General features: G+C 42.7%; 1 protein-coding gene across 1 annotated transcript in view; it reads left to right on the top strand.

Moving 5' to 3' along the window:
* Nucleotides 1–419: 419 nt before the first annotated feature.
* Nucleotides 420–22,506, top strand: part of tpk1 (thiamin pyrophosphokinase 1) — a gene marked incomplete at its 3' end in the record, with an annotated part of 63,477 nt that continues 41,390 nt past the window's right edge. The window contains exons 1-4 of the mRNA XM_080543521.1: nt 420–477; nt 4,500–4,569; nt 7,907–7,981; nt 17,993–18,062. Coding sequence (XP_080399647.1) covers nt 4,521–4,569; nt 7,907–7,981; nt 17,993–18,062 — 194 coding nt within the window. The 5' untranslated portion in view covers nt 420–477; nt 4,500–4,520. The remainder of the gene's footprint in view (nt 478–4,499; nt 4,570–7,906; nt 7,982–17,992; nt 18,063–22,506) is intronic.

The raw sequence follows: 22,506 nt of genomic DNA, 5'->3' as shown, positions 1-22,506 counted from the left end.
CCCCCCAAAAGGAAAAAAAATAAGTTGTGTACCAATTACAGAATGCCCCTTTAAGGGACACTCAGCTGCCTGCCCATAGTAGTTTTAAACAATGCTGCACTTTAAATGATGTTGTTGTATTTTCTGTGTAATCTGTATGTTGTTGTGTTGTGTTCAAAGCCATGGAAGCTGAATAAGAGGGGGGTTCTTACACTGAACAACTGAAAATAAATCTTTTGAACTATGTTTAGTTTTGATCATATCCTACGTGCAACAGAAATAATGTTGTTCCTGACTTTTCTCGGCTTTGCGGAAGGTCACTTCCACATCGTTTGACACAGCCACGGAGATGACAGATCCCACCTCTAGATGGCGCCATAACAAATTATCTGCATCTTTCCTGTCAGAACAGGACTGTCTTGCTTTGCACCGACGCAGCTCTCACTGACTATTTACATTAATGTCCCCAGGAACTCGTGCTGAAAGTGTATTCGTTCAGTGAGTATTGACACAATAATAAGACGGTATTCATGCATGGACAGTATGGACAGTTTCATTAACAGTAACACGTGTTTAGAATCTTTTGTTGTGTTTTTCTATGTCAAAGGTTGTGTTTGTGAGTTTGCGTCGCTGCTCCGGTCAACACATAGTTGCAATAATCGGAGGCATGTGAGAGTAGTGGGTGTAACTACAAACTCGTTTATTTTTGCGTTAAACAATAATAGCATTTAATAGGATTTCTGTGTGGTTTTATAACTGGGGTTCTGTAAATGTATTCCTGCTGAGGTTATATTGAACGGGGCAAACTCGTCACCAAGGTTCAACATCGACTCTGCGAGCTGGACAACGCTGATATTGATTGACACTGACTGGGGGTTTTGACAGAGAATCACTGTTGATTGGAATATAAATACATATATTATAGATGTAACTACAACTCCAATCGAGAATATAATGTATTGTGGTTTATTTAATACTGTTCAGCACTTGAAGTTACATTCAATGCATGACTTAATACATTAAATTCTGAATGCGGCAAGTAACAAGTGTGCCCATCAAAGGTCTAAACATGTAGTTATTCTACTTGCCAGCAATGTGAACCCGGAAATGTTGAGTACTACTTTGTGTATTTCAAATACATAAGTTATCTGTCCAATCCACTCAATTAAGTGACCTATAAAACTTCTAAATTGACTGAAACTTCATAAAAATCGGCCCACTGGGCGTTTAAATATGGTCACTTCTGGTTTAAATGGTCATTTTGAATTTTGGAAACATCATAAATGGATGGAGCATCCTCAATAACCCCCAAAACCACTCCAACAGTATCCAAATCGGCCAAGCAGTTGCTGAAATATTGTCCATATAGGCGATTATGCTAATTAATGCTAATTATGCAAATTACCATCCGGCAGTGCTGGGGATCCATACTGTACATTTAAAACGTTGGGGTACTCATTTCCAGGTTCACAATAGGGCTCTATAGGCTAGCAAGTAGACTAAAGTCCTCCACTTTATATCACAGCCAGTATAACACATATACAATTACTACAAAACAAAACAATGAACCTCGGAGCATTGTTCATTTATCATACATTTGTCATACATGTCGAAACATTCAATGCATGACTTGTGCTATAAATAGGCTACACTTGACGAACTAGTGCTGTGATATTATTGGTCTTAGAAACATCTTAGCGAGAGGCACTTCAACAATTATCGTAACGTTTATTATGCGTCGGCTCTTTATACAACCTAAAGTTACACAGTTTAATAACATATACATGCCATATCTTGGATGAAGACGTAGGCCTAATGTGGAGAGGAGATTGGTCGGGACTGTGGGAGTGGACATTACTACCAAATGAATAAACAAATGGTTTGAGTTTTATGGTACTGTTTCAATTATCTTTGAATCATTTTCTGGGTCTACTAGCATGCGCATAGCCGCATACCAGTACACGATTCCATGTCGCCAGAGATTCTTTTGCGCTACGATGAGAAGACGCATGTTTGGCTATAGATCAGATCGGCTCCAAAATTCATTATCGTGGAGCCCAGGTCTCAGTCATCAGAAGTTGTGTAGTCAGTGACCAGAGGAGTCTCAGTCGCCTGATGATGATGATGATGATGATGAGGATAGTGATTATTCTACTCAACAATGTTGGAAAATTACAAGCTTATTTTCTCCAAATACTAGTGTAGCATTTTAATCAGGCAGGGATTAGTGGCTGAGAGTTTAACTAATGCACTAGTTTGTCTTGGGAACTTGAATGACAAAGAAGGAGCTCTAGGTCCTGTTTTGGTCAGGGCTTGTCCCTGATCAATTGTGTTGGTTGGAAATCCTTGAAATTCCAGTCAATAGCACTAATTAAAGAAGGTTCTCAATACAACCTCAACCAAATTAATCACTAACCAATGCCAAAGGGCTTCAGAACTGTCCTCAGAATACCAAATATGAGAGAGAGAGAGAGAGAGAGAGAGAGAGAGAGAGAGAGAGAGAGAGAGAGAGAGAGAGAGAGAGAGAGAGAGAGAGAGAGAGAGAGAGAGAGAGAGAGAGAGAGAGAGAGATGGGAAGAAAGAAAGGATGGAGGCTGGTAGGTAGAGAGATAATTGCTCAGTCTATGCTATTCCAGTCCCTCAATCTCCAGTACTCGAGATAAACATATAATCATACAAATGTACAGTATGTCCTGGCTCATATTGATGGAAAAGAAAATGAATTTGTTAACATGGCAATTTTTATGGAATAATAATAGGCCATGGATTAATGCAGCTACCCTCCAAAGGCACAAGATCACTGAAGGTGTTGGTCTTCCAAATGTCCAATTCACCCCTTGGCCCCCACAATTTACATTGACATGTAGGGGTAGGGTGTCCCGATTCTTGTTGGGATAGAGGGGTAGGGTGAAGGGGTAAGGCTACGTGGCCCTCCAAACTGTTTTTTCAGAGGCACACTCATGTTGAGTGCTATGAGAAATCTCCCAGAATACCTTACGAATCATTGGCAAGATAGCTGCGATGGGTAGAAAACGATGACTAAGGCTGCATTTACACCGCAGGTCGTAATGCCTAGTTCCGATTTAGTGCCTTTTGAATGCCAAACCTACTTTTGACTTACAAATGACCCACATCTGATAGCTGTGCTTACAGGTACGCATGCGTACATCGAAAGCAAACAGACAGCCGTGTCTAGGTTCGGACCTACTCTGTCCCACTAATGTGATCATACATGCAGGCAGGGAAACGTTAATTGAGGCATCTATAGGGCTCTGCACACAGCGTGCGATTTCTGTTGCGCATCAACGTTCCATTTTGAAGTTTGAATGGAAGTCTATGAGAACATCGCATTTACCCACACACGGCCCCGATTTTAATCGCACGGCGAACATTCGATTCCATTCATTTTGAATGGGACAAAGCAGTGCGACAAAACTCGCACGCCGTGTGCTTTGTCCCATTCAAAATGAATGGAATCGAATGTTCGCCGTGCGATTAAAATCGGGGCCGTGTGTGGGTAAATGCGATGTTCTCATAGACTTCCATTCAAACTTCAAAATGGAACGTTGATGCGCAACAGAAATCGCACGCTGTGTGCAGAGCCCTTAACCAGGAGGAGACTGTCTGTCAACTCTGCAGGCTTGGCGAGGAGAGTCTCACAAAGGCAGCAGATGGGTTGTTAGTTAGATAGTGGTTTCATTGGGAACAATAATGAGGTACAATAAACCTTATAATTGAAGGTCATGTTTGTTTATAAGTTGTTGTTATTGTGTTCGACTGTGTCTGCGTGTGTGGGAAGAAGAGTGGGCATAAGATATTGGATGTGGGCCTAATACTGTGGAGAATTGGTCTTTTTTTGAGACATGTTTTTTCAGTTTTAATAACTTCTTGTTCATTTACAAAAGCAACGTTTGCCCCCTAGAAATCAAATTCGATTCAGTGGATCTCTTGAGTGTTGCATTGCGAGGGCTTGGCATTCAAAAGGCCTAAGTGACATTTCCCAAATATTACAGGAGTCCCTAAACAAAACAAAATTTATTCTGAGCCGATTGCATTGTGATGAGTCTTTGTTTATATACGCTACTTTCAATGCAGTTGAGGATGTCAGTGGCTCTTTTCACCACTTGATAGATCTCATCAAGAGCTTTCTATATGTAGGCCTAACACGTTTTTTGGCCAATATGTCATTGTGAATAGTGCGTGCATGCATGTGCATTATGCATGCATGAATGCTTAGAGATCTTGCAATGGGATGCAAGGCAGGGGGCCATCTTTGGGGTTGTAGGGGGGGGGGGGTTGATGTCACTCCTGGAAAAGATAGAAAAACAGCCAGAAAATGTTAATAAAAGGAAAGAAAGAAAGAAAGTTCAGTCAGGACATTTATGTCAGTTTAATCATTGCTTAATGAAAACGGTGATACATTTAAGTTTGGTGTTATTGATCGGCTGTTTAAAGCCATGTCCCTGAGGACACTAACACAGGCGTGGTAATCGTGACAACACCTCTTCTCTCTTTTCCAGTTGAAGAGAGGGGATCTCTGGATGGTCATGGAGGACGAGTTCACACCTTTAGACTGCCTGCTTCCCTCAGGTACTAGACACACACACGCACACACACACACACACACACACACACACACACACACACACACACACACACACACACACACACACACACACACACACACACAGGCACAGACATTTTTACAGTTATCAACTGATTTTTCTTTTCATTGATGCTCTTTTTATTATTTTCTTGAGCTGAAATGCATGACAGACTGTATAGGCTATAGCAGATCTTCAAACCATACTGACAGACAGTGTTCTTCATCTTATGCCTATTAGAACTCATCCATGCCCTGTGGTTTGGGGATTGCATGACAAAGGGTTGCTGTAGATTAGTTTAAAACACGATTAGGCCTAACTCACATTAATTGGAGGTTGTTGATTCAACTCTTGCATTTGAGATACCAGTAGCTATGTGTGAGCTGTTAAGACATCTAACAGAAATATCTAACAGCGAAATGTAGACATTTAAATTGAGAAGGAACAGTCTGTTCTGTGATGTGTGTGATTCAGTAATGATTCAATGTTTCTTGTCGCTTTGGCTAAATGCCATAAATGTCAAATGTAATGTAAAAGAATACCATCTCTCCTTCACTTGATTGTCAGTTGTTTGTCTTTATTTTGCCTTTATTTAAAGGTTGACTCTGAGATATGATGTCACACCCATGAAAACAGAGTTATAATAATACCATCTTTATTATTCGCCTCTCAAGGACACCTTACAAGACATGGTTAAAACCACATATCAAAACATTATAAAATCAACAAAGCAAAATGAGATAAAAAAACAGCAAAGTCAGATATAGCAACAAACAAAATACAGCAGATCAGAGTTGTAGTGAACGGGAACAAAGAGCGTTCCCTCCTTGCGTTCCCTCCTCCTACTGCCCTTCACTTTCTTTCCTTTTTTTCAATGTGCATTTGTTTCTTCTTTTTTGGTTCCATTTCGACGAAAACTAGCCTAAAGTAAACAGCTGCTTGGATGACAACTGCACAACATAACTTTTGACGCATGGGCTCAATGGCTCAATTTTCGAGTCCGTTGCATCTTTGTTTTCCCTGGCAGCGTCTGCCCACTAATTTTATGCTATGGCATCATATCCCAGAGTCTACATTTAACCAGATAAGATGTCCCTGGGAGTTATTAGAGACTTGAGTTGACATTGACTTATCTGAGGGCAAGCTGATATTGCCTCTCTAGGTTTATATTATTCTATGATGATAATTCATTAATAATATAGTTTATCTTGAACCTTCTAGCAGCCAATTTGCAGTGCAGATGATGAGGGGAAAAAGAAGAGTAAAGGAAGACACATCACTGGAGACTTTCCACATCATTGGAGACTTTCCATATGTCCAATTCCATTCCAAAAAACAACCATTACCTTTGCTCAGGTGTTTTGCTAGTCAAGAGTTTGGTCTCACATACGTTCACATAAACACATACTGTGTCATTCACAAACATGCCGCACGCATTCACACACACACGCATTCACACACACACACACACACACACACACACACACACACACACACACACACACACACACACACACACACACCAGGAATGTCCAAGTTTTTTCGGTTAACCCGGATTCAAAATGACATTTTTGAGCCGCCAATTTCAAATAATGGAGCCCTATACTATACTACTACAATACATTAATGTCGAAAACACCGGAAGCACAGTTGCAACACAATTAGGCTACTTCATAGTTTAACAAATATAAGTGGTCGCTGGAATGCGATTATTTGTGCATTTAAGACACATCCATAGACCGAAAGGAAATTCAACCAGCAAACATCATATTCCCATCAGCAGCGCAGCGGCAACTTCAAAGAGACAAAGCTCAGATGTTCTTATTTGACATCATGGAGACAACACAGCACCAAGAGTCTGTCCCCAACCAGGATAATGACATTGTTTTCGTCAAGAGTCTAGCTGAGTTCTGAACGAGCTGTAGCTTCTCAATTGTCCTTTTAGTAGGCCAGTTAAAAGAGCATTACAATAATCAAGTCTGCCTGATATAAAACCACGAATTAGCCACTCAGCATCCCGCTGGGTTACGAAGGAACATACCGTGGCTACTGTATATAAAGAAAACCTTGAGAAACCTGAAGCCTATTGGAACAATGTGCTTTGCACTGACGAAACCAAAATTGAACTTTTTGGCCACAACCAAAGAAAGCTGAAGCTTTGAGTTGCCAAGTGACGTACTATTTTGAGAAATCAACACAAAGCTCTAAGAAGCAAGACTGATAAACTGATCAAATAAGCACTGCAGGTTCTGGTGATTTTTTAATTCTGGCTACGAAGGCAGCTGTAGGAGGGTAGACAGGGCCTATGGGGAGTTATGTGGCGAGCTCAGTAAGGGGAAATGTTTTCCAAACATTGCAGCACTGTGACTGTTTTCTCTTGAAAAGAGAATAGAGCAGAAAAGAGCATAACAAACAGTCATCGTTGTTGTGATCAGATGAGAGAGGTCTATTTTTTGTGCTCTGTTTACTTATGATCCCTTCTTTTCTGTTTCTTCCTCACCTCTCATCTCCTCTCTCTCTCTCTCTCTCTCTCTCTCTCTCTCTCTCTCTCTCTCTCTTTGCCCCATCTCTCCTGTGTAGTATAAAATAAGTCAGCATGTACTAGTTAGTGACTGAACCATACATATGTATTAGATGTATTAGAAGTGATGTCTTATGGTATATACAGTACACTCATCAGCCACTCCATTAGGTACACCTTTTCAAATGCTCGTTAACACAAATATCTAATCAGCCAATCATGTACTCAATGCATTTAGGCATGTAGGCATGGTCAAGACGATCTGCTGAAGTTCAAACCAAGCATCAGAATGGGGAAGAACGGTGATTTAAGTGACTTTGAACCGTGGCATGGTTGTTGATATTATTAAAGCGTACGCGCCTGTCCACCTCTCTGTCGATCAGCGCGTACGCTTTAATAATATCTTCACTCCAGGATCATCTAGTCTGGTCTGGCGCCTCTGCGCCGTCCGTTGTTCTTCCTGCACACCGAAACACAGATCCAGGATCCAGCAGCGTCGTCGCTGTCACGCAAACAAACCCGGCACATTTTTTACTTCCGGTCAATCGGGCAACCGTTAATGTCGAACCCTGCTAGTATTTTTGTGCATGTTTGTTTCAACATTCCATTACCTCACTACATAGTGTCAGGACACCAAAAGAATGATCAGACATTGAACATTTCGAAGCATGAGTGTATTTATGTTGGTTCTCTCTCATCCTCTCTCTCTCCCCCTCCACACCCCTCTCTCTCATTCTCTTCCCACATCCTATCTTTCTCCCCTATATCCCCAACATCCTACCCCCCCCCCCCCTATCTCCAGGCACACAGAGAATATGTCTAATTATTCTGAACCAGCCGTTAGAGAAGGACTACCTCCACACACTCTGGAACAAAGGTACAGATATATAACACAAAATAGATTTCAACTGAGTTGATTACTTGTGTTGAGAGTGTTGTGCACTTTTTTGTTCCTGCTCAACACACGCACGCACACACACACTCTCCTGATTTAACTGCAGTCTTGTAGTTCAGTCAACCTCTTTGATTCAACAAAGGGTTGTTCAGTCATGCTTTTATCAGATGAGACATTGCAAAAACAACATTTTTGTTCTTCGCTGATCTAGAGAAAGCTATCCATGCTTGTTTTTTCTTCTTGACTAGATTATTGCAACTCGCTATATTCTTAAAGAGAAACAACAGATAAAAATACATTAAAAACAAGGTGCATTACAAAAATACACAAGTGCAGAAATAAAAGTACAAAAAGTGCAGTGTCGGGAGGCAAGCTCACCTCAGGTCAAAGGCCAGGGAGAAAGGAGCAGTAGAGGAACTCTCCTCTTCCACCCAGCCCCCTCCTCTTCCACCCAAATATTGCCAAATATGGAGTTTGCAACGAGGAGCAAGTTATAAATGCACTTATAAATGCTTTAAAAGCTAATCCTGATGTTAAATCATGCAAAATAATGCACAATGACTCAAGTCAAGTTATTTTCGGAATTGTGGGGATGATTCATCTGGCACCAAGCCGATTCAACACATCTTTATGAACAGTACAATGTGAAGATCTCCCAGTGTATAGTACAGCTGTCACCATGTTGTTGTCCTTTTTACTTTGGTGCATACTTTAAATTGGGATGTCTCTAATTTGAGGAGAGCTAAAAGAAGACAAAATGCTTCCTCTTTCCAATACTTATGGAGGCACTGTAGGTGTCATATCATTGCTTTAGCCTTGCAAAATTGTTGATATGTGTGACATTCAGGAGTGTTCAGTGTGTACTTGCTTGAGCATTGTGAGCTCCGCTTACAGAAATCTCATTGTTTCCCATTAACAAATAATAGAGTGACAATCTGTCCAGCCACTTTCCCTTATGGCAAGAGATGAAGTTTGAATGCTGAGGATAATCCAGGCCCACTTATAACACATTTCATTAGTTCCTGCATAGAAGATTGACAAACATTGATTTTACTGTTGCCAACATGTTGCATATTTGAGTTTTTAGAGAACTGTAGGCCTAATCAATTCCACTTGACATTAAAATAATAAAATGGCTGTCTTTATTTATGCATTTCAAATAACTAGGCTACACAGCTTGGAAGTGTGGCTTTACTTATTTACTTAGCTACTGGGTACCACTTAGAATCCGTTGTGAAAAACACCCACTCTCCTCATGTCTGTTTTGACCACTTGCCAGCTCTCTGAACCATACACTAGAACAGACTTGACATTGCTGTTATACAAGAGAATCTTTGTTTTAAGTCTGTATTGCTTGGACCTTCAGATGGAACCAGTACTCAAGTTGTAAAAGAAAATCAGGGGGATGGTCGATTTTATCATATGGGGACAATTTTAGCATCCCCACTTCAGTGTCAGTGGCTTGGTAAAAATGTCATTGCATGTGTGCGTGCCCCCTCGCCCACAGTATTTTACTCAATATGCGCAAAACTAAATGTTGAAATAGCAGTAATACCTCGTTCATTGATACAATGACATAAGGGATGGAAAGGGGGGATGGCCGTTTTAGAAGGGGGATGATTTTTACTGTTTTTATTTCAGGGGGGATGCCATCCCCCCTCATCCCCCCTCAACTCGAGTGCTGGATGGAACAGAGTTGGGAGGAGGCACCCTGAGCCTTTCCCAGCCTCGCTTTGATGTCCTTTTGGGCCCCGCTGTCCTTACTGATGAGGCTGCCCAGGGAGGTGGAATCTTCCACAAACTCAAGTGGTTCCCCATTCACAGGGTGCTGTGGGGATGGAGTTTACATGCATCACAAGTTTGCGTTTTGGAGGTGTTGATTCTGAGTCCAACCTGTCTGGCAAAGTTGTTGAGCCTGTCAGTTTTAGAGTGGTTGGTTAAAGGAGAGCGAGATTGTCGGCGAGTGTGGTTTAGGAGTAGCTTAACCAGTGTGATATCTGGAAGTCTGGTTTAGGAGTAGCTTAACCAGTGTGATATCTGGTAGTGTGGTTTAGGAGTAGCTTAACCAGGGTGATATCTGGTAGTAGGGGTGTAACGGATCACCTAACTCACGGATCGGATCGTGTCACGGATTTTGAGTCACGGATCGGATCATTTTTCGGATCAACACAAAACATGTTTTTTTTTTAATAAAAACAACATTTTCCTTGAATTCTGTAAAAACTAACCCTAACCCACACTTTTAATGTGTGAAACAAAAAAACAACATTCAAGATGTCAAAACTGATATATATATCACATATATATATAACATCTATATATAACAACATATATATATATATATAACAACATATATATAACATCACTGCTGCAAAGTAACAGAGTACTTTTTTTGTGTGTTTACACAATCACCCAGGCTGCTTAGCGGGTGATATGACGTGATATAATTGGGACAGAGATGAGTGAATGAATGTTGTTGTCAACTCAGTACACATGCAGAGAGTGAGAATAAAGCGCACATGATTGTTTTTCTACCGGTTACATTTGAATGAATGAATGGTCTTTATTGTCATTGCTACAGTACAGGTACCAAACAACGAAATTTAGGAGGGGTGGCTCCCCTGGTGTTAGGAAAGGAAAAAAAAAAAAATACGATTTTGCTATTGATCCGCGGTACACATGCGTTCCGAACCGTGGAGGGCGATCCGAACGGATCACGGATTATCCGTGATCCGTTACACCCCTATCTGGTAGTGTGGTGTAGGAGTAGCTTAACCAGTGTGATATCTACCACAAGTTGCTATTGGTGTATAATACAGGGTTTTTCCTGGCACAAAATAAGGCAAAAACTATTTTTGTGCGCCCGCAAACCCGGGGCTTGTTCTTATAAGCGATGTGCTGACATTATTGAGATATAATAATATATCTCATTGAGTATATTAAAAAAAGAAATGCGTGACAAAACATAAACAATTGGAACATTTTTTATATTTATTGAAGGATTTGTAAACAACTAAAATGCCTGTTCTGCCGGGGAGGTGGAGCGTGAGTGTGTGCGATAGGTGGCGAAAGATGGTGAACTACATAGATAATTACATAGAAACGTATATAAATATACTGTAATATATAACAGTATATCACACTGGTTAATAGGATCACAGCATAACAGTTGTTATGTCATAAGGCCGTGAATTGCGTTTGTTGCTGCGGAGGAAATAAAGCACCTGTTTGTGAACGTCACCACAAAGTCTTGCTTGCATCCTTCATCAGCAGAGCGATCAGGACTGCTAAGGCATGGACTCAACTTTCACTGTTACGCTGATGATACTCAGCTGTATCTCCGCACCTCACCATCCACATCGCTCCCCCCCCCAGTCACTCATCAACTGCCTTGAAGAAATAAAAAACTGCATGACTACTCAAACTCAAACTCAAGGTTGGAGATCTCGTCCTTCAGGTGGATGGCTGCTCCATCTCCCTATCCCCTGAAGTCCGCAACCTGGGTGTCATTCTGGATTCCACTCTCTCATTCCAGGCACATATCAAATCCTGTGTATCCTGTGCATATGACCAAAACATTTGGACTTGTCTTGAGTATTTATACTTATGTAGGCTATAGCCCTCGAACACTTTTCATTCTGTAGTTCATGATTAAATGTGACAACATATATACAGTATATACATACAGTGCCCTCTACAATTATTGGCATAGATGAGAGAATATTGGTGAATCAGTAAAAAGGGTTGTAAAGGGTTATTTACATGGTGAATTAGCTTAATGTCACACTGAGAAACATTTGAAACATTCAACCTTTAATTTAATGACGTAAATGTATCCGGAGGGAAAATGTATTGGCACCCCTGTATTTAATACTTTGTACAACCTCTCTTTGCCAATAAAACAGCCCTGAGTCTTCTCCTGTCACATCTAATAGGATACAATCAAGTTAAGAGATTTCTTTTTAATCCCACCTCTCAGCTGCTCTTTTCAAGGGGTTTCACGGGTTTATAATGAGCAGTGAATTACAATATAGAATGGGGGAAGGTGAACGAATTTGTCATCAACTGTGGGCTGATGATGTCACAGCCTTCTTCTCAAGGCGTGATGGCGGCATGAGAGCAGATAAAGATATTTGAAAAGTGCTAATTGGTCCCATGATATTCAAACATCTCCCTGTAATTCAATAATAAACTTGATTTTGCCAAATATAGCCTTAAGCCTAGGACATATCAACCACCCCAGGGCCGTCCAGGCCCTGAACACAGCAAAGACCTAGGTTCTGGGCCCTGGACAGTCTGGACAGATTGATGGCAGCTGCTGGACTGAAAAAATCAGGTGTAGTGCTGAGGCACAAACATGTACATTTCAAGCCTGCAAACTGCGACACTTTAAATAAATGTGCAATAACTCTATGTGCAATATGACAACCCTAGTCGTCTATCTGTACAGTATAGTATAGTGGATAGTGTACATAGCCTTTATTTATGTAAACCAGCTCCTTCCCTTCTTGTGTTTTTTTTTCTTTCCTAACACCAGGGGAGCCACCCCTCCTAAATTTCGTTGTTTGGTACCTGAACTATAGCAATGACAATAAAGACCATTCATTCATTCATTCATTCATTCACATACTCTGTCATTCGTGAAAGGAGGTAATATTTCTAAATAACTCAACAGCCTATTTTGCAGTGGGTTGTTAGTCAGTTGTAACTGTGTGTGAGATGTTTTCATATTCATAAAGAGCGTGTTTGTGAGGGTAAACCAGGCAAAGTTACCTCAGAGGGTAGTTGATGATTGTAAGCACAACTCTGCATTCATGCCCTTCCCCCAGAGGGGACGAGGGGCCCAGAGAAGCACATGAGAGAGAGAGAGAGATCAAACTCATTTACAGGTACAGGGTCTGATCTCCTGGACCAGGTCCATCAACCACTACCTCTCTACCCACTCCTCTTTTCTCCCTCTCTTCCTATATACATGTATCTCCTTTGCTAACTCTCTCTCTTCTATGTTTCTCTGACAGAGAGAGCAAAAGTGAACTACAGAGAAAGGAAGAGAATGTAAGAGAGAAAGTGAGTCAGTGACGGCGAGAAGCAGAGCGAGGAAGTGCAGGAGGAAGAAAGTTAGAAAGAACAATATCGGGAGAGTGACAAAACAACTGCAGTGACAGTGATGGGCAGAGAGAGAGAAAAAGAGGTGTCACAATGGGGATAATTATCTTTTTACTTGTCTGTTTGACATTTGCCCTCTCTCTCTCTTACCTTGCCTAACCCCTGTGTGTGTGTGTGTGTGTGTGTGTGTGTGTGTGTGTGTGTGTGTGTGTGTGTGTGTGTGTCTGCGTGTGCATGTGCGTGTGCGTGTGCGAGCGCTCGCTCGCTCTGCTCCCCGCCATAAAGCATCTTTCCGGCTGCCAGGTTTGTGACAGGAAGAACTCGTGGGGGATTCTGAGGTGTTTATGTACAAGGTTAGGCTGCTGAGGTGGCCCTTGATGATGTTTACATTTATGCCAGAGGTTGGCGGTTCAAACCCTGCCGGTACAATAAGTAAAAAAAAAAAAAAGAGGCTGTCTTGTGACTGAAAACTGAAGTCTCTAAAAAGACACAATGGCCTTTTATCAGTAGATCTGCCCTCTCCAAGATCCCCCTGAACCTCATTTCCTCTGTGACCCGGAAACCAATGAGTGGTCACCTGACCTCCCGCTGCTTAAGGATACTGCTGAAGAGTTTGTTGGATTTCTGCTTACACCCCATTTTTACCAGGCAGGACTCTGGAAAGGTGTGTCCACACAACAGTCCACATGGGAGATAAATCGAAAGAGTAGGCTACCACATAAACAATTCTAACAACGAAATACATTCTAGTAGTTATTCAAATAATACACTGTAATAATTGTGTTTAGTGGGGAAATTACAATCTAATTCATTCTCCGTCTGTGGGAAAATTGCTCTATTATTGATGCAGGGGTGCAAAATTGTCATGATGCAGGGGTGCAAAATTATCACCTTTCTGCTAAATTTGCCGTTTTTATCTCAAAATAGATCATCCATGTGAATCGTGTAGATCTACAAAAAAAAGTATTTTGGGTGGGAGGGGGTGGTCTAAGTCTCATCCAAGTCACATGATGTCTGCTATTTTTATTTTTTAAGGCCTTGTTTGGCCTTGTTTGAGAATGGGTTGAATCCTCCAACCTATTCAAAACTATTTCAACTAACCAACAAACTGGGCAAACTTACCTCAGATGCCAGTAGATGATTGACAAACACTGGAGCCATTGCTCAAGGGCCTTGTATAAACTGTGTGTGTGTGTGTGTGTGTGTGTGTGTGTGTGTGTGTGTGTGTGTGTACGTGTGTGTGTGTGTACGTGCTTCTTTCGCAGTCTCTGTCTGTGTGCATGTTTATGTGTGTTTTCCTCTACCCATATCTCTAAGTGATAATGATTGATAGCTGTACAATTACTGCAGCTGCTCACCGAACTCTCCCATTTCTCACTTTCCCACTCAAAGTTTCCCCATCTGATGAGTTTCTCCTCTTCGCGTTCTGCACTCTGTCAAAAATAATGACTCATTTACATTCAAATCATCTCCAGCTACTCGCATCGACAGCAGGTGGCTGGGGTGGTGAATCAAAACACAAATCCCCCTGTTCCATAGATGCAGATTCTCGCCTCACGACTGTGTGTGTCTCTCCATCTGAGGTGGAATGTAGGGATCAGTGTGTCGTGATTTGTTATTAAATAGACCCCACTAATAATACTACTGCCTCAGCATTTAAGACACGACTGGAGGATACCAAGAGGGGCTTGGTGTGGGTGTGGGTGTGAGTGTGTGTGTGGAATTTTGTATGGGTGATAGTTATTTAAAATAGTGAATCTGTTTTCAGTTGTGGTCGGCATAACGATATGGTGGATGGTAACATGATTGTTATTTCATGGAGGCTAAACTATACCCAAACAGATTAAAATGTCTGTATAATATATAAGCCGAGTGGGGAATCCTTCCATTTCCCCAACAGAAAACAATAGATTCCTCTTGTCACCTAAAATGAGCCAACATGCAAACATTTATTCAACCTCTGTAAATTACTCAATAAGTTGAAGTAAGTCCACCTGATATGTGCCAGGATAATAGTTCTTGTCATTTTGAAATGAATGTCTTTGTCGGAAACCTGATTTGAATAGGAATCATTGACACACTGTCGATTAGGCTTTTCTCAATGTTCTCCTGATCCTGGCAGACTCACCCGCCCCTGCCAGAGACAAGCATACCCATAACATGACGCAGCTACCACTGTTCTTCACACGGGAGATGGTAGAACTGTAAATGGCATTCCTAGTAAAGATCAGTTCACGAATACAGGTACACTCACACACACACACACAACCACACAACCGAACACCTCCCTAGGAGATTAACACGTCCCTCTATGGTAATAGAATAATTTGGCTGAAAGTTTTCATTTTCATCTCCTTTTTTTTCCCCCATTCCCTCCCTTCTTTTCCCATCCTACCGTCATATGAACTGTAGAATAGGGAATGGGGATTAGTTCTCTAGGCATAGACAGGTGGTCACACACACACACACACACACAGCACAGCTTGAACACCAGAATGTCTCTCACACTCTCTGGTGCATGCATTCGTTATTTTAAACAAGGTGCGAAAAGAAATGCTTTGCTGTTGCTGTTGCACCTTTGAAGTCGTTCCCCCTCTGCATCACAACAACACACTGAAGAGAGGAACTGTAAAAGTCCCCTGTGCAATTTTTTATAAAATGTGTGAGGGCATACATTTATTTCAAATTCCTAAAACATGAATACTATTAAAAAAACAACAACTGAGGACTGCATCATTTTGTGGATGGAAAGAAACTAGAAAAGGAGGATTTTCAGACAATTTATCCGATTATTATCACCTTAGGAGGGGTGATAGGTTGAGTAAGTGGTTTGGAAGAAGGCCTTGGGGTATTCCATCAATGTTGCTAACTAAATCAGCGCTTAATTGAAAAAGCCTGGTTATCCTTAACGTCGACTGTGACTTAAGGCTCAAGCCGTTCCATAAACACAACTTAGCCGTGTCGCATCAACGCAGACTCTGGCCAGGCTTGTAAAGTCTTGTTTTTGGCACGAGCACAGAGTAATTAGAATCCCAGAACATCCGATTGTCGAAAAGAAGATACTATGACGGAAAAAGAAGGGAAAACAAGAGCTCAGAGCAGAGTTCTTTGCATCAGCGGAACAAACCCTTTATGAAGCTGTATGAAGACTTTAAAGAAGAAGCAATCATCAAAAAGGGCAATACTGCGGCAATTAACAAGATGGCTCATCTAAAAATTGCTGACAGATTAAATGCGTAAAAGTTATACTAGCCTATTTATTTTTTAATTTTATTTTTTTAATGAATGAGCATTCACTACTGTGGCTATAGAAGGCTAGATAATATCTGATGAATGTTAAAAGTTATGGTGTAGGTTAACTGACATAACTACATGTACTGTTAATTAGCCTTATTGGGTGAGGTGTTAAAGCTGTGAAGGTAAAATGGTAAATGGACTGCACTTATATAGCGCCTTTTTTGCTGCTCCAAAGCTGCTCCAAAGCGCTTTACAACGGCCTCTCATTCACCCATTCACACACACACATTCACACACCAATGGCGGCAAGCTGCCATGCAAGGCGCTGGCCCGCTCACTGGGAGCAATTTTGGGGTTCAGTGTCTTGCCCAAGGACACTTCGACATGTGGCCACCCGGGGCTCGAACCGCTGATCTGACAACCTTGTGATCATTAGACGGCGACTCTACCTCCTGTGCCACAGCCGCCCCACAAAAAAGAAATATGATTCCCTCCTGAGACGGGGATCGCCTTTAACTTGTTTATTAATTACTTGTTAAGTAAAGACATGAATTCATGCTTTGTCACATTGTGAGAAAAAGGTCTGACCGAATATGTTTCCAAATATGGACATGACAAAAGTGATGCAATCGCTTGACGGAACTGTCTTTTGGGATTTTGTTTCCGCCAGTTGAACATTTTTGAAACACAGCTAAATTAATCTTGACAGTTAACCTGAACAATCTCAGTACGTAGCAGGTTAGTTCTGAGGTCTAAATTATAGGGATGTAACGGTACACACATTTCTTTTACACGTTTGTCACGGTTTGGTTTTCGGTACGGTTTTCGGTACAGCAGGGTAAAAAAATAAATCACAACGCATATATATATATATATATATATATATATACAGTATATAGATAGATAGATAACTAGATAGATAGATACATGTCCATCCATAGGTCGTGAGAGTGATAGCAGATGCCTTGGATAAGTCGTGGACAACTGTAGTTTGTGCTTGTTTATAAAGGGCTGGTATGATTTGCTGGCTGAAATGCGGACGAGAGGGAACTATGTAACGTCGCTCGATTACTTTCAACATGAATATTTTGTTTTTGTTTTTGAGAAACAGAACAAGGGGGTAGTAGAGTAGAAAGCTTAGGAGACACAGTATAGGGGGAAGCAGGTGTCTCAGGAGACACAGTGCTGAGAGGTAGTAGATGTCTCAGGAGGAGTAGTTAAGGTGTAGCCTGAAGAGATGCATCTTCAGTCTCTGACGGAAGATGGGGATTGAGACAGCGATTCTCTCCAGGTCACCTGCCAGGTAGGAAGCAAACCAGGAGTGTGCAGTGCCAGAGATGCCCAGTTCTGAGAGGATGGAGAGAAGGATCTTGTGGTTGACTGTGTCGAAGGCAGCAGACAGGTCCAGGAGAATGAGAACAGAGGAGATGGAGGAAGCTTGAGCGGAGTGGATGGAGTTTGTGTTCTGTTCTGGACTCAGACCACATTGGCACTGAGAGAGAGAGAGTGTTAGTTAAAGGCCAGTGTGGTCACAAATCGTGGCTTGGATTAGGTGATTCGGCTGTGTCAGTGCTTGGCTGGAACTAATACTGCTCTCTCTCTCTCTCTCTCTCTCTCTCTCTCTCTGTGTGTGTGTGTGTGTTTTTATAGCTCTCCTGCGGGCATGTGCAGACGGAGCTGCCAACCACTTGTATGACATCACAGCCGGACAACGAGACAGGTGAGAAGTCACCGCTGTGTGTGTGTGTGTGTGTGTGTAAGGCGCATCTCATGCAGAAGAGAGTTGCTTTGAGAATGTCCTTGTTCCTTCCTCATGTCCTCGTTCACTCTCCACAATTCCTCTCCTTGTTTCCTTGTGACGCGAGGATGGAGGAGGAGAGGACGCCAGGAGAATCGTGTTTTCAAACTATTGAGAAAAGGGGCTAGAGAATTGTCACACCTGAGGCCACTGAGGTGTTTGAGCCACAAAATTGGAAACAAACTAGAAAGTGTCTGATTCTAGTTCCATGGTGTGAATAGTGTCAAAGAACAAGCTAGCTAGCTCAGAGGTGATGAGATGAGCTAGTCTGCCTCGGGACATTTAAGCCTCAACTTCAGTATGGTGTTGGGGTTTTATTTGTGGCTGGAGGGCAGCTGCAGGCCAAGCTCCCTGCAGTACTGGACTGGACTGGACTGGACTGGACTGGACTTGACTGGACTTGACTTGACTGGACTGGACCGGTACCCTAATCTGTACAGCTAAGGTTTCAGAGTTTGGATAAAGGCCAGTGTTACGCTTGCCTGGCTCAGGACAAGGTGACAAAAAGGGAGACGACACATGGAGAACAATAATAGGAGATTTATTAAAGAATAATATGTTAAATGGAAATAATGATAAAGTAAATAGTAACAACAAACAAAAAGGCTGCTGGTCGACAAGGAAGAGAGCGAGTCCATCAATTTGACCCCCTCTTAAAGTTCCTGGGACAATCAGGATGATCACCTTCACCTGTGCCCATCAGGAACCAAGAGAGAGGGTCAACAAGACAACAGATAATTGGCGCCCACTGGTGGTACCAGTGTGGATCGTCACATCCCCCCCCTTAAAACAGAGGCCTACTAAAAAGGTCTCTGCTAATTTGTTTCCCAGATTACAAATAATACAAATAATAACAATAGTTTATGGCAACAAACAAACGGTGATCTCTGCCACACAGCCTAAACGTCACATCCCAACCTCCCCTACAACCTGCCCACCCTCCAGCAATTCCTGGTACCTGGAAAAGCTCTATTTAAGGAGGGAGGAGCAAGAGAAAGAGAGATTAAGGACAAGAGTTTTAGACCGGCAGCATTGATTCACCTGGTAAGGCGCTGGCTCGGACTCTGCAAAGTATGCAAAAAGGTCAGGGGGTTATGATCTGAACAAACAACCACTGGATGAGACCCCCCCCTTCCCACACAAACATCAAAGTGCTGCAGAGCCCAAACCAGTGCCAAACAGAAACCAAACAGTTCTCAAACAATAACACATAACTCAGCCAATTTCTCATGGTCTTAAGCCGAGGACGCAAAACACCGTCTCCAGGCCCACTCACATCCTCCTCCCCCCCTGCTGCCACCACAGGAGTGGACGGAGATGGAGACACCCCATGCACTGTGGTCTGTGTAGACCCTCTACGGCTAGGGGCATCGATCAAATAATTCTGTCTGGACACCTGTCGTACAACAGAGCAGGGACCAGCAAACCCTGCCCGGAAAACTGGGTCACCCACAGAACAATCACCATGAGGAAGCCATCCACGAACCAACACATCCTCCAAGAGAAAACAACCACTCTCAGAGCTCTCCAGCTCATCCTTAGGCTGAATCCCACTGAGCAGCAGCTTCAGCTCAGGATCCTCCTGTTGGGCTAAAATCAACTCACTCCGAGACAAAGACGGCGGCAGATCTGGTAACTGAAAAACAGAATTGTCAGGAGTGAACTTATCAGACTCTTTACCATCATCAATTTTAGGGTCCATGCAACTCATAGCACGAGTCATGGCGCAGGCAGTAAAAACCTCAGGAAACTCCTTCACACTTAGGTCGGGTCCTGTTGGTCGTGTAAACCCAGAACTAACTACCAGAGGTGGGGGCACATCACTCCACACTCTTCCTCCAGCCAGGTTATTTCCTAAAATGACTGCCACACCCACCACAGGCAGAGAGGGTCGAACACCAATGGTCACTACCCCCTGGACCAGATCAGAGCAAAGCTCAATTTCATGCAAGGGGACAGACAAAGTCTGCATCCCCATCCCTCTAATCAAAACGCTGGTCCCCACACTTGACTCCTGAGAGAATGTCAAAACCGATTCCAATATAAAAGATTCTGAAGCCCCTGTATCACGAAGTATCTGGACAGGCACTTTCTGTGGGCTTCCCACCAGAGAAACGAAACCTGTAGTAATAAACGGGCCAAAATCAGGATCCTCCTCGCTAATCTGTATGGAAGCAGAGCCCTGTAGTGCCCCCGCCAACTCAGTAGCCGCAGGTGGGCTGGATACTGAGGATGCCATCACCCCTGGTTTAAAGGGAGACCTCTCGGCAACCCCAGACACTCTTACTGCTGCCCCACAAGCATGCACTGCAAGTGCCAACGGTCTAACAGAGCCCCCCTTCCCACTGTAGGTTTTCTTTCCTTTTAGGACAGGACACTCCTGTTTCCAGTGACCCTTCTCAAGGCAATAATTGCATGTCGAGTTAGGATCTACTCTACTCTGACTGCCATGCTCCGACTTTGAAAAGGGGACAGAATAACCAGGACCTTCGTTAGGGAATTGTGTACGATTTACCAATAGGTCAGTCACGTTCGGATTATGTCTACGGCTCCCCTCGCTACGAAAACGATGTTCACCAAACTGACTCTTATTAGTCAGTACAAATTCATCTGCCAACACCGCGGCTTGACCTGCTGTTTTCACCTTGTGTTCGTTAACGTAAGTGGCAATGCGATCAGGGACAATGGTTTTAAACTGTTCCAGAATAATCAAATTTGCCAGATCCTCCAGAGTATTCACCTCTACCGCCACGCACCAACGATTGAAATGGCTGGTTAGTTCTCTTACAACCTCAACATGAGTTTGTTTGTCATGTTTCTTCCATTGTCTAAACCGCTGTCTGTAAGCTTCAGGAACAAGTTCATAAGCCCTAAGGATAGCGGCCTTAACTGTATCATAATCTTTCCTCTCTCTACCATTAAGAGCAATATAAGCTTCCTGAGCTCGGCCAATAAGCACACTCTGTAGTAATGCGGTGCGGTCTGAAGTAGACCAGTCCCTATCGTCGGCAACACTCTCAAACAGTGAAAAGAATATATCAGGATCTTTTTCATTAAACTTTGGCAACAGTCTAACCATGACAGACATATTATCCCTCTTAGAATTACTCGAATCGCCACCTCCACCGTCAGATAACTTTCCCTCAGCAATCAACTTAAGGCGCTCCCGTTCAAGAGCTAATTTATCCAACTCCAATTCCCTGTCCCTCGCACGCTCTTGTGCCTGAAACTCACGCTCTCGCGTCTGCTCTCGCGTCTGAAATTCACGCTCTTGCATCTGAAATTCACGCTCTCGCGTCTGTGATTCCATCTGTAATGCTAACAATTCCTTCTGTTGATCAAATGTTAACTCAGTGGACCCAGATGCAACCCCAACGGATATTTTAGGGACAGACAATTTACCCTTTAGTATGCCCCTATTAATTAACGTAGTCTGTAAAGCCTCCACTACGTCCTGTTTCTTTGCTCGGCCTTTCACCACCTCAAGCTTAACCTCATAATGTTCCACAACCTTCCACAGTTGTTCCTTCGTTAACTGTAACAATCCATCGACCGACGGAGCTGCCACAAACTCCTCAAAAACATCCATAACTCAATATAATCAAATAACCAATATTAACCAACCCTAACAAACGGGAATCTCCCCTCCTATTACAAACTCCTCCTATAAACTACTCCCATATCAGCCATAATCTTCAGCCCATTTAAAGCGAGTAACTGTGCACACATACAAAACAGAAAAGTAACTAACATACTTCGTAAGAGCTGCCCCGCATCTAACTCAGTAATGACTGACTAACCACTCAGCTAGTCTTCAGTGCGTTCACATGCAACTCTTCCACCAAGCAAATGCCTGGTGGCGCCCCCGCGTTCAACACACCAAAAATAACAAACGAAAACAATAAACAAGCGTTAAGCGCTTCTACTCCTAGCACGGGGGTTCACGTATAGCTCTGATGGTATCTAAACCACCCGCCCTACCTATCCTTCTCTGCTTTGCATAGAACACAGCACTCACCAAACTCCAGCCGAAGATCACAGCCAATACCAAGAGTTACGTCCTTGTCAGCACAGTCGGACGGCCAGCTCCCCCTCGTCACCAGCACCCAAACCAACGTACCAAATATACTAAACAATACATTACATCCAATCCAACCAAAATCCAATAACTATAAACAATAACCATGCGGGTCTCCCAATATAGAGTTGGACAAATCCAACAATCCAATCCCGAATATCAACTATGAAAAGGGAGAGAATATTGCTCTCACCAAATTCACTCCCGGACGAGCACCCAATTTGTTACGCTTGCCTGGCTCAGGACAAGGTGACAAAAAGGGAGACGACACATGGAGAACAATAATAG

The sequence above is a fragment of the Nansenia antarctica genome, assembly GCF_963989245.1.
Source record: "Nansenia antarctica genome assembly, chromosome: 12".
Classification (NCBI taxonomy): Eukaryota; Metazoa; Chordata; class Actinopteri; order Argentiniformes; family Microstomatidae; genus Nansenia; species Nansenia antarctica.
The sequence above is the reverse complement of the archived record's forward strand: the minus strand, read 5'-3'. Positions and strand labels throughout refer to the sequence as shown.